We start from the raw sequence: 13,755 nt of genomic DNA on the forward strand, positions 1-13,755 counted from the left end.
GGCCGGTACACAGATCTGTCATCGGCCGTGTCAGAGGTACATGGCTGGTGACAGATCGCGCCGCAGAGCGGCCCTGCAGGCAGGTGCACTGCGCTTGCCTGAAAGGACACCATATGGTGTCCACCCGGAGGAACAAGCTGCTCACCCGGCCATCTAGCTATAGGCTGGACGGCAACTGGTTAAGGTCCTGGAGTGTCCTAGCCAGTCTCCAGACCTTAATCCGATCAAAAATCTGTGGAGGGAGCTGAAAGTTCAAGTTGCCAAACGTCATTCACCAAACCTTAATGACTTGGAGAGGATCTGCCAAAAGGAATGGGCCAAAATCCATCCTGAGATGTGTGCAACCCTGGTGGCCAACTACAGGAAACGTCTGACCTCTGACTGTCAACAAGGGATTTGCCACCAAGTACGAAGTCATGTTTTGTGAAGGGGATCAAATACTTATTTCCCTCATGAACATGCAAATCAGTGCATAATCTATTAGACATGCATTTCTTTTGATTTTTTTTGTTGCTATTCTGTCTCTCAGTGTTACACCTACCATTCAATTTTTAGACTGATCATTTCTTTGTGAGTGGGCAAACATTCAAAATCAGCAGGGGATCAAATGCTTATTTCCTTCACTTACGGCTGAGGTGTTATGGAGGCCCAGGTTGCTTTAATAGTGGCCTTCAGCTCATCTGTGTTGTTGGGTCTGGTTTCTCATCTTCCTCTTGACTATAACCCAGAGATTCTCTATGGGGTTTAGGTCAGGTGAGTTTGCTTGCCAGTCAAGCACAGTGATACAATGATCATTAAACCAGATATTGGTATTTTAAACAGGTGCTAAGTCTTGCTGCAAAATGAAATGAGCATCTCCATAAAACTGGTCAGCAAAGGGAAGTATGAAGTGCTTTAGAATTTCCCGGTAGAGGTCTGTGCTGACTTTCAACTTGATAAAACACTGTGGACCAACACCAGCAGATGACATAGCTCCCCAAATCACTGGCAGTGGAAACTTGGATCTCATACAACTTAGATTCTGTGCCTCTCCTCTCTTCCACCAGACTCTGGGATCTTGATTTTGCTTTCATTCAAAAAGAGGACTTTAGACCACCGAGCAACAGTCCAGTCCTTTTTCTCTTTAGCCCAGGTAAGATGCTTCTGGTGTCTGGTTCAGGAGTAACTTGGCGCAAGGAATGCGACAGTTGTAGCCCATGTTCTGGATATGTGTTTGGAAGCTCTGACCCCAGCTGTCGTCCACTCCTTGTGAATTTCCCCCAAATTTTTGAATGGCCTTTGTTTCACATTCCTCTCAAGGCTATCCCTGTTGCTTGTGCATGTTTTTCTATCACACTTTTTACCTTCCACTCAACTTTTCATAAATATGCTTTGATACAGCACTCTGAACAGCCAGCCTCTTTAGTAATGGCCTTTTGTGGCGGGTGTCATTGACTGTCTTCTGGACAACTGTCAAGTCAGCAGTATTCCCCATGACTGTGTAACCTACTGAACCAGACTGAGAGATCATGTAAAGGCTCAGGAAACCTTTACAGGTTTTGAGTTAATTAGCTGATCAATATTGAGCAATATTCTAATTTTCTGAGATACTGACTTTTGGGTTTTCACTAGCTGTAAGCCATAATCAAAATTTAAAAGAGAAATGCTTGAAATATATCACTGTGTAATGAATCTTTGCGTTTCACTTGAATTACTGAAATTAACTTTTTGATATTCTAATTTGAGGTGTGTGTGTGTGTGTGTGTGTGTGTGTGTGTGTGTGTGTGTGTGTGTGTGTGTGTGTGTGTGTGTGTGTGTGTGTGTGTGTGTGTGTGTGTGTGTGTGTGTGTGTGTGTGTGTGTGTGTGTGTGTGTGTGTGTGATTTTTAAATCCAGTAACTTAAAATACCTGTGTTTTTTTTTTTTTTTTTTTTTTTTTTTTTTTTAAACTGTCTATTTTGGTTTTTGGCAAAGTGCATCCTGAGTTTTCAGTTTTGGTCCAGAATTTTCATTTTGGTGCACCACTAGGATTTACCCAAGCATGTTGTCATTGCACAGTGGACATGTAAATGTCTTGCCAATGTTATGTTGGTAATGCATAGTTTATTCTGATCTCCTAAGTATTTTACTTCCTTGCTTTTAGGATACCATACTGAAAGGTGTCGTCCCTGGTTCACACGGATGCGATTTTCTGATGCATCCTAGAAGACATGGAATTGCATAACAAGTGAAATAACATGAGTTTCTATGGAGGTTGTTTCTACATATGCAGTGCAATTCCAATGTGATTGGGGGAAAAAAAGGTCCTGTGCAAATTTAATGCAGTATGATGCTATTTGGAGCTACATAGACTTGAATTATCTGTCCAAAGATAACACTATATCAGTATGTTGTCTGCAAGTCTTTGCTTTATCTCCCGTCCCTGGTCCATGTCAGGAGACTGATTGAGAATGCTGTCAAATCGCATTAGAATTGCATCTGAATCTCTGAACTACCCCTTTAAATCGCACTGAGACCAGCAGGAAAATTGCCATATATTTATATCTGCTAGGTAAAGCCAAATTTACCTGACTTCTGGGCTCTATGGTGGTGCTTCATATTTCTAAGGACTAGAGAATCCCACCGCTCTTATGAAGAAGAGGAAGAGTAGGGGGTGTTGTACTGTCCTAAGTTGGCTCCTCTGTCAATAGTTTGGTTAGTGAATGTTATCACCTTAGGACAAGGAGTGCAACTGGCAGTATCACTAGGTGAAAAAGGAATAAAGCATGTAAAAAAACATTAATGCAGCTACCAAATCTGAGGACTGGTAGGCTGCAATATTAGATTTGTCTTCTTGGGTTTAGACTTGCTTTAAGGTAGTCTTCTAACTAGTTGACCCCTTTAGGCCAGAAGCATGCTCCAAAACAAACTTTGCAGAAGGTAACTCGGAATGAAAACGGTGCTGAAGTGAAAATGGACAGAACAGAACACTGGATGGCATTCAGGGAATTTCGTCCAAATATCGTTGAAAAACCCTTGGAGTACAACATTGAAAAGTATGTCAAATGTCTTGAGATGGGTAGGGGGGTAATTTTTGGAATATGTATGTTAATTAAAGTATTTGACGTATGTGGAACCATTCAGATTAAGAAGCTAAGTCTAGTATGTATTCATGCATGCTTGGGCTAGTTGAGGTGGAAGGTAACTAAAGCAGACCTAAAATTTTAAAGTTGAGAAGAGGGAGGGTGTATTTCTTAGTTTTAAGTCTCCTAGGCAGTTTTCTGTCTTCCAGTGTATTTGGAAGCTCTTCGGCATCAGCAGACTTTCTCCACTAACCTCACACAAGGGAAGGGTGAAGACTTGCATTGCTGGTCTGTCCTTCAGGAAATGCTGGTTGTCTGGCTAATTACAATTTACCATTGTTGACAACTGAACAAGCTTGGACTCTGAACCACCCCTTTTTGATAGCCATTACTAAGATGTTGATAGCTGTTCTGCAATGCAGATCGGGACTGTCAAACTGTCAGTTGCTGTCAGCAGGTCCCAGTAGCTACACTTGTGGGTGCGTATGTAGGCAGGAAAAATGTATGGGTGTTTTTTTTTTTTTTTTTTTCTCCCTCCCCCTCTACTAAGGTGTTCAAATAACACTAGAGTAGATGGCTTATTATTTCTTTACCTTCTCTCCCATTCTTTCTCTAAAATAAAGCTTTGAGAGAGATAGGCCAGTCAGAAATTGGATTTCAAACCAGAGAGGGGGCTTGCGTGGCAGAGGAAGAGGTGGATTCCCAAGGAACATGGAAAATGAGAACCAGAGAGGCAGGCGCGAGTTTGATAGACATAGCGGAAGTGACAGAGCGTAAGTATGCTTTAAAATGTAATTCTTGCATTCCGTTGTATTTTTTTGTTTTCGGCATTATGTTCACTTCTAAAGGAAAGCTGCTTACAACATTTCTTTTTTTTCTAAGGTGAAACTTCACTTGTTGATTATACTGTGGCACCAGAGTTTTAAGCAAATCATGGCCTAATAAGGGTGGCGCAGTTAATTCACCTTGTTCTGTGTGTTTCCTTTCCCTTTTTGGTTTTTGGTTTTGATTGGTGGATTTGATGGAGACACAGCAAGCCCCTGGCGTTACCTTGGGTCTAAGCGTACAGGAAGGACCTTTTTTTGAAACACTTATGCATAGTGTGCTCATGATAGGGCAAACCCTTGTGACTGGGGCTGCTCCTTCTATTAACAGTGCTTTTTTTTTTTTTTTTTTTTTTTTTTTTAAATAGGCAAACGTCTTGATGCAAATGCATGCTTTAGGCCCAGTGTATGCATCTTGTTGGATGCACACCTATGCATCTACTGAGCTGTAAAAGAGGTGCTCAGGGCCCAGTATGTGCATCATGTTAGATGCACATTTATGCAGCTCTGACAGCACAACCCTGGAAATGCTCTGCCTTTCTGAAAAATTTCAAGAGGTGTTAATGTACCCCTCCAAGTGCCTTAAATAAAGTTGGGTACTTGTAGGATGGAAAGGTTGCTTGAAGTAATGAGGTTGTTAATGCGCATTTGGGAATGTCTCACACTACCATCCATCTAATGCATTATCTGTTGGGCGTTAAATGAAAAGACTGGTAATGGCAAAAAGAGCCTGCCCTCTGGCATTCACAGGCATATGTCTCTTGCAGCTGCCAGTTGGTCTGGTGGTTGGGAATCTTGGGATAGACCCTAGACATTTTAAGGCCCCACATGAACTACACGTAAAGTGAATAGTATGGGGAACACTATGCTGACCTCTGCTTTTGAGAATGCTAATTCTGGTTGTCACAATAATGATTTGGCTTGCCTTGAGGCTGATCAGAGCAAGTATACAGCTGTGGATACGTTTTTGACACATTTAACAGCATGCTTATCCCAGATCTGCAGATCAAAACTATTGAAGCAGTCCGCTAACCATTTTAAGAAGCCAAGCAATGGTAACCCTTGTACTTTGAATATGACAGTCACTTTAGGAACTCAATGAAGTATGTATATGGGTCTTGCTGGATATAGTTGGATGCTCTCAATCTGTTGATCAATGAATACTCCTGTTAGTTCATTGTGCATGTGGAATTTGACTTGCTGATTTTAGAATTTTTTTTTTTGCCCACTTTTAAACTGTGTATACTTCTACTGCTTGAGATCACCTGTATGGCTTTGTTGTAGAGAATATGTGCAAAACAGTGACAAATCCTACTGCTAAGGGATGCAGACTCTCTAATATGTGCTGTAGGCTAGAAAATGAAGGGTGTAGCAGGATTTGTGATGGTTGTGGCCAGACAAGCGTATCTTGCCACCCTATTGAACTAGCAGGGTAAGAATGTTTTTGCTTCTCCTTTGAAGATGTTTTCATAGTTTTGTTATTGCATCCAGGGATACTGGTTACTTCAGGCAGCCTGTATGTAAATGTAAGAAAGCTCTACAAGGTTGTTTTCATGGTGGAATGCCATGTAGTAGTTTTCTAAAAAAAAAAAATATACCTCACATCAGCCGGGGGAAAGATCCTTTCATTCCTCCTGTTTTTTTTTTTTTTTTTTTTTTTCTCATCTAAGCAGAAGCTTTGCCTAAAGCGTTACTAAACCCACAATAAAAGATGTGCAAAAGATGTTTAATCCTGTCATCTCTAATCCTTCCCTTCTGTCACTGTCCCAGACTCATCTTCTGGTAGAACAGAGCCTTGGGGGCAAGCTGCACAAGATCAGTTTGGTGTGTATTTCTAGAGTTTTTTCTTGGTAGAGTGCATGTGATAAGCACAGGGCTAGTCGGCAGTGTCCAGACAGAGGGTCAGGGATCCTGCAGTCTCATAGGACACTAAGGGGAAAATGAAAACTCCTCATACAAGCTTTACAAGAACAGTGCTATATGTCACAAGACTGCTCTAACTGCTAAGAAAAGGTATTTAACAGTTTAAATTTACTAAAATAATTGGACAAGTATGAATGGGCCCTAAAGTAAAGTTTCAACTCCAAATGCTTTTTTTTTTTCTATCTGTACAGGAGTCAAGCTCTTCTAGAGTTAGGACTCTAGGATACTAGTGTGCCGTGACGCAGCTTATGCATGTATTTGAAAATGTGTGCAAACTAAACCTCTGATTTTAACATGAACTAGTAGACAGGACAATTTGGTTTGTTGCAGGCTGGCTGGTAAGTTGAGCTGGGAATTTTTCTTTGACATGTCACCCTTCCATGTACCGCTTGCTACAAGGCCAGTTATAGCTTTGGGCAGTTGCGGTTTGTACCTCATGCTCTTGCACCATAGGCTAAGGAAATTATTAGGCTCCATGTACACTAGCATTTTAAGCTAAAAAATAGGTAAACACTGGTAATAGCGGTTTTTAGGAGCATTGGCATTTTATTAGTGGTTTTACAGTACATGTATGAAAAAAGCGATTAGCAGAGTCGCAGAGTTTTTTGGGGTTTTTTTTTTTCCCCTCTTGCTGCAAACTCTAAAAACAATTTTTTTCTGCTCCTAGATGCTGAAGCTCAAAGAAACGCTAATAGCCTAAAGTGTGCATGAACACATAGGATAACACTTGCTATTTAGGAACAGAAAACAAACACTAAACCGCTTGTAGGAGCTTAAAAAGTGCATGGAGCCTTTTGGGAGGACAACCCCACCATCAAAAAGAAATGCTCTAGTTATGGCATGGAGTTATTTTACTTGCGTGTGTTTTGTGGTGAAAAACCCTTCTCGGAAGTATTGCCTAAATCTCAATCATCAGCTACTAAACAGAGCCATATTGGTAAATACCCTTGGCACTAATAAGACCAAAAAAGGTAAAAGCTTTACCTTTTTTGGTCTTATTAGTGCCAAGGGTATTTACCAAGATCCAAGCAGAAGCACTGGCATCGTTCAGACTTCAGTCTATAACAATCGTTCCATATGATCTTCTCTTCATGGTGGCAACAAAGGAGAAACTTCAGGAAGATCTCGTGAAAGCTCAGCAGTGGTTTACAAATCTGTGGATTGTCAACCTAAAGAAATCGAGATACTCCCCTTCCAAGGAAGTCATTTTCTTACGATACTTCCTTCATAGCAGAGAACAAAAGATTTTTCTCCTGGAGAGGTTGTCACATCAGCCAGTGGGTTGTTAATTTCCAATGCACTTTTTTTGGGCCTAATGACTAGTCTATCCCAGCAGTACAGTGAGCCAGGTTACACTAGAGGCTGCTTTAGTCTTCTCTCCTGCAGAACCTCAGAGGTTTAGAAAAGATATTCCTACCTTCCCAAACCAAAACGTTCCCTTTGGAAGGATCGAACAAATCTTCAGGAGGGGTTAAACTGGATATTCCCCATTTTCCGCATCTTAACCATGGATGCCAGCAGTTGGGGAGCGCATCCGGAGGGGCAGTGGACACAGGGTGTATGGTCCCAGCCAGAAATGCAGACCTCCAATTGGAAGGAGCTCATGGCGATGGCCAAGGGGATTTCAGCCTTTCAGGAGCAACGTGCAGGCCATCACCTGCAGGTCTAATCAGATATTACCACTACAGTAGCCTATTTGAACAAACAGTGATGTATCAAAAGTCCCCTCTTAATGCAGATCGCTTACAGCATCTTTTGCTGGGCTGAGAAGAACCTGTGTTCATTAAGCCATTCATCTCGGGAGAGCAGAACAACCTGGCTGATTTTCCTAAGCAGACAGCAGATCTCTCTCAGGAGGATTGGTCTATGCATCCGGACGTTTTGCTGAAATAGTTTCTTGCTGGGGCGAATCAGACGTTGACCCCTTCACAAACAGATCGAATGTGTGAGTGCACAGCTACTACTCTCTGGACCCAAGGGGTCAGGCATTCGCAGTAGATGCCCTCCAGAACCCATGGTCCCTCAACCTACAGTTCATAAAGTATTAAGACCCCTTCACTTTTTTCAATTTTATGTTGCAGCCTGATACTATGTTCATTTTTTTTCCCCTCATTAACGTACACTCAGTACCCCATAATGAACAAGGCAAAATGATTTAAAAAAAAATTTATATTTTATAAAAAAAAAAAAAAACCTGAAATAATCACATTAGCATAAGTATTCAGACCCTTAGCAACAACACTTGAAATTTAGCCTCTTAATTGCTGCTGAGATGTTTCTACAACTTAATTGGAATTGGTAAATTAAATTGGACATGATTTGAAAAGGGACACCTCTCTATAAAAGGCCTTACAGCTAACAATGCACACTGTATCAGAACAAAAGCCATAGTTACATAGTCTGGCCGAAAAAGACACGTCCATCCAGTTCAACCATAAAAAAAGTTATAATCCTACACCCACAATTGATCAAGAGGAAGGCAAGAAACCCAGCAAAGCATGATCTAATTTGCTCCTGCGGGGGAAAAAATTTCTTCCTAATCCCCCGAGGAGACCATCTGATATCCACTGGATCCATTTTGCCTATAAATGTTAGTAACCAGTTATATTCTGTGTATCCAAGGAAGAATCCAGGCCTTTTTTTAAAGCAATCCACTGAGCTGGCCAGAACCAACTCTTGAGGGAGTCTATTCCGCATTTTCACAGCTCTTGCTGTGAAGAAACCTTTTCGTGTTTGGAGAATAAATTTATTTTTCTCCAGAGTGCCCCCTTGTCCTCTGTGATGACCTCCAAGGTGAATAACTCTACACAGTTCAATATATGAACCACTGATGTATTTATACTTGATGATATCCCCCCTAATTTCATCTCGAGAGAATAAATTGAGTTCATCTAATCTTTCCTCATAGCTGAGCTCCTCCATGCCTCTTATCAGTTTCGTTTCCCTTCTCTGTACTTTCTCCAGTTCCCCAGTGTTCTTTTTGTGAATTGGTGGCCAAAATTGAACCTCATATTACTAATTTGTACAGGGGTAAAATGATCTTTCTTGCTCGATCTCTCGATTTTTGCTTGCTTTAGAAACTGCAGCTTGGCATTGCATGCTGTTTTATTAAGCTTGTGATCTACCAGAACTCCCAGATCCTTCTTCTACCATTGATTCCCCCAGTTGTACTCTTCCCCCCCCCCCCCCCCCCCCCCCCCCCCCGTGCAGGATGTTATTCCACTGCACAGCTTGGTGTCATAATCCCAGACCCTATATCGTTTATAAATATATTAAAAAGTAAGGATCCCTGGCCATGGAACAGCTGGAGCAGCTGAGAAGCCAATTGTCCCATTACTTTTGGTCCCTTAACAAGTGGGAGGCAGATATGCAAACTGTTGTAATTCCTACACCGTTCACCTGATTTGGATGTAAATGCCCTCAAATTAGAGCGGACAGTCTGCACTTAAAGCACATCTTGTTCGTTTCATTTCAAATCCATTGTGGTGGTGTATAGAGCCAAAAATGTTAGAATTGTGTCGATGTCCCAATATTTATGGACCTGACTGTATTCATGAAAAAAGGTTATAAGTCCCATAGACCATATTGAGTCACATAAAATAATTCTAAATACTGTGGCTGATGATAAATATATTTGCAAACAAAAATCCACCAAAAAACTGTCAATCCTCCACCAAATAAACTGAATAAACTCACCAGAGCTATATGCTGATATTATAAATCAGCATAAAGCGCTTTTGCTCTGGGAGCAATGAACAGCAGACTGATGAGACAATACTTGGCTTTAAACACGATATCCAGGGAGTAATACTCTGCAATCGCCAATACTAGGCTTGAGAATAGATATCCAGGAAGCAACTCTGCAGTAGGATGTGTCACTAAATAGATCCACTTCTTAGAGACACCACCATATCCATAGGATGTTTAGAAACACTCGGAAAAAGAACAAAAGCTCATGGTGCAGTACCCTTTAAAATCATCTCCTTTAATATAAACACATTGCACTTATAAGAAACTGTGTCTTGACAGACACCAGCATAAACGGCATATCCAGATCAAGTAAAAACGAACCCAGCAGCCTTGCGCATGCCCCGTACCGACTATTGGGAACGTAATGATGTCGCATCAAGCCCTGCCCTACGCGTTTCGTCATTGACGTCCTCACAGAGCGGACTTCTCAAGCCTAGTATTGGCGATTGTGGAGTATTACTCCCTGGATATCGTGTTTAAAGCCAAGTATTGTCTCATCAGTCTGCTGTTCATCACTCCCAGAGCAAAAGTGCTTTATGCTGATTTATAATATCAGCATATATCTCTAGTGAGTTTATTCAGTTTATTTGGTGGAGGATTGACACAGTTTTTTGATGGATTTTTGTTTGCAAATATATTTTCATCAGCCACAGTATTTGGAATTATTTTATGTGACTTTATATGGTCTATGGGACTTATAACCTTTTTTCACAAATATATATTTTTCTTTTTATTTACTAGTGCAATTGTTTGTTTTAATGTTTGCACACCTTATGGTTATAGGATGGATTTTGCAGCTGGTATTATATTTATGTATATTGTGTTTAGTTCAGTGTGAGCATTATATATTTATTTTTTGTTTTTTTGTGGTGCCATCTATATTTATCCATCAAATGAACTGCCTGACAGCATTTTTGCAAGGCTCAAATATGGTGAAGGCTACAAAGAAAATTCTGCTGCACTGAAGGTTCCCAAGTACACAGAAGCCTCCATAATTTTCAAAATAAGGTTTGACACAATCAGGCCTCTTCCAAGAGTTTGTCGTCTGATCAGGGGAGAAGGGCCTTAGTAAGAGGTGACCAAGAACCTGATGGTCACTCTGACTGGGCTCTCGAGATCCTGTGTGGAGATAGCAGTTCCAAAGGGACAACCATTACTGCAGCCCTCCACCCATCTGGACTTTATGGCAGAGTGGCTAGATGGCCTCTTCTCAGTGCAGCACACATAGAATCCTGCTTTGCAAAATATATATATATATATATATATATATATATATATATATATATATATATATATATATATATATATATATATATATAATTTTTTTTTATTTAAATTTTTTTTTTTTTTCCAGGAAGTCCTAAAGGCAGACAAGCCTCAAAAGGTGCACCATAGCTAGATCACATAAGGTTACAGGGCTCTAAAGTTAGATCCCCCAAGCTTTGTGTGCCCACTCCACCAAAGCACTATCAATGTCATGGATGGAAAAAGCTGGTGCCACCCGGTAGCATATCCATGCCTCCATGGTCAAGCTCTTCCACATTTGTTCATCAGGATCGTCTTGACGTTTTGGCAAGCAAAGATCAGGCTTTTGGGAGGAAGGTCCTGCAAGCAGTGCCCCTTCCTCCCCAATTTGGTGAGTACTTCCACTCAGGGGCTGCTCTGGAAGATGACTGGGGGGAAAACTAGAGTTTGACTTGCCAGTAACTCTGTTTTCAGTTGCCGTCCAGGACAGCAAGTTCCCATGCTCTATGGTATGGTTGGATAGGGGCTTGTTTGGCCATGTTCCTCAGGGACCAACTTTTGTAAAGGGCTAGAGGCAGTATGTTTCATGCTCCAGTGGGACGAGTGCCATCTCTGACTGTCCTGGAACACAACTGGAAATTGCTACCGGTTAGTCTAACTTCGATTTTCCATCAATAGGTTGCATAATGGCCACTACAACTTCTGGATCAATGGACTCCTTAGAACCTGGTGGGGCCTGTACCTGGTGGGAGGCTTGGGGGGTTTTCACTTGATCCTGCCGCGGGCCAAGTGAAATGTGAACTAGCTGTTTTGCAACTACCAACACACGAGAAGGACATGCAGACCTCTACATTACAAGAGATTGACAACCAGATTGCCACATACACTATCGGACAGAAGCAATCTGAACGGGACAAATTCAAACAGGTCAACCAGGACTATCAAGAGGGCAGGGTTTATCCATGGTTAACTGGGATCACCAGGCCCAGGAGGAAACTGCGCGCTCAGCCCCTTCCTCAGAAGCGCAAAAAGGAAGCCCTCAGATCTCATCTGAGAGAGAACAACTAACCGAGAACCCTTCTACTGATAGTGAGGTTGGTGCATCTAGTGGCTCCATAATCCCTAATACAGAAAGTAGCACTTCCTCCTTTTTCAAAGGGGCAGAGAAGAACCAGGAGGGGCAGGGATGTTGAATTTATATTGCCCGACACCCGGGACATGTAGTTCTGGGCAGGCAGCAGGGCTCACCTGTCAGATGGAAGCATTAGGGCAGCAGTGCTGCCGCCGATTCCACTTCCACACAGTGCCAGCCTCTCCCCCGTGTGTTCTCCCCCTACTTGAGGTTTCCCGGACTCTGCTTGGCTATCTGCAGGCCCGGGACCAGCTCATTGCCGTCAACTAGAGTGGAGGGAGTATAGCGGGCACATCTACTCCCCTTCGTGTCCTGACCCAGAAGTGACATATCACTTTCCGGGTCCCTGGTGACAGATTCCTGGCCATGGAGGCTGGGGAAGCATGTAATGCAGTGTGTTGTGCACTGCATTACATTCAGTGCAGCAGAGGGCAGACATGCAGGGACTTAGACCTTGGATGTCTCAATAAAGAGAACCTGTCAGCAAAAAATGATCACGTGATGGGAAAAAAAGTGAAAACATTTTTTTTTTTTATTGTAAAAATTGAAAGTTAAATCCCTTTTATAACGTGCATGCACACGAAACACGTCAGAGAGGAACCTTGCCGCATTGACTTCACGCCGCCGAGGCCGCATGGAAGGCCGGCGGGCATCTTTGATTCTGTAAGTCTGTACTGATATACCATTTGGATGATTTTTTTTCTCTGGAAATAATAAGAAAAATACTAAACTATCAGTACTCTTGTTTGTGGCTTGTTTTATGAGCCATTCAAGGTGGAGAATTATCCTTTTTGGCAACGTAAATCTTTGGTGGAGAGGTACTAAAGGAGCTGTCCCTGTGCTGTGAGGGTCCGGTGTGTGAGTTCTGGAGTCTTTCCCTGTGTTGTCAGTGTGCCAGTGGAGCCCCTTTTCCCCGCCTGAACCCAGATGTTCGCTAAGGATTATTCGGATATATATTCATGCGCATTATCATTGCGCTTCTGGTGAGTGCAATCATACTACAAATCCTTATCACAGAACTCGCGTGCAAGGAGATTTACAGATCACTCTGGACTCATATCCATTTATTTTTTGGATTCATTCATCATTTATTAACCAGTTCATTATTCAATTAGCTTTTATGTGGAACCTGTCACTATTGAATAATCCATTGACATTTATTTTCGTCAACTTTGACGACACATTTTATATATGCTGTGGTCACTTTAGTGCTATTACCTTGCGCTTCACTTTGTATGCATATATCACTTTACGAATTTAGTGCTGTGTTCATGTATTTAAAAAATTAAAGTTACACCCAAGCACATAACATTCTCTCTCCCCCCCCCCCATATACACATACAAACATAAAAGCACACACTGCGGTGCCTACACATGAAAACGTCAATTGTGATGCACACTTTACATATTGCCGCACACGCTAGAATGAGAATAATAATTCTAGCATGAGACCTTCTCTGTAACACTATACTGATGACCTGTAAGGGGCTTTAAAAGTGTTGCCTATAGAAAATATAGGGTACTGAAGTTAGTCACCGTTTCACGAACGCACACAGATTTAAGGTTTGACATTTTGGATATTTATTTACTCTGTGCAACCTCATCTTTTATTTTACCAAAAAAAATTGTAATTTATTGTGATTTTTTTTTTTTTTTTAATTGTATCTTTTACTGAAATTTTGCAGTAATATCATGCGACATAAAAATTAAAACTACTACTATTTTATTCTCTAGGGTCTCTGCTTTGAGGAAATATATCATGTTTGGGGGTTTTATGTAATCTTCAGGCCTAAAATGATTTTTTAAACGTGCAAAAAAAACGCAAAACCGGCTCTGGCAGC

General features: G+C 41.5%; 1 protein-coding gene across 4 annotated transcripts in view; it reads left to right on the forward strand.

Moving 5' to 3' along the window:
• Positions 1 to 13,755, forward strand: part of HABP4 (hyaluronan binding protein 4) — a 94,781-nt gene that overhangs the window by 57,227 nt on the left and 23,799 nt on the right. For all 4 annotated transcript variants that reach the window (XM_089662143.1, XM_089662145.1, XM_089662146.1 and 1 more), the window contains exons 3-4: positions 2,863 to 3,013; positions 3,664 to 3,813. In XM_089662143.1, the coding sequence (XP_089518269.1) occupies positions 2,863 to 3,013; positions 3,664 to 3,813 (301 nt within the window). The remainder of the gene's footprint in view (positions 1 to 2,862; positions 3,014 to 3,663; positions 3,814 to 13,755) is intronic.

The sequence above is a fragment of the Staurois parvus genome, unplaced genomic scaffold (genome assembly GCF_062004578.1).
Source record: "Staurois parvus isolate SC_StPar_1 unplaced genomic scaffold, SC_StPar_1.0 ptg001432l, whole genome shotgun sequence".
NCBI classification, from domain to species: domain Eukaryota; kingdom Metazoa; phylum Chordata; class Amphibia; order Anura; family Ranidae; genus Staurois; species Staurois parvus.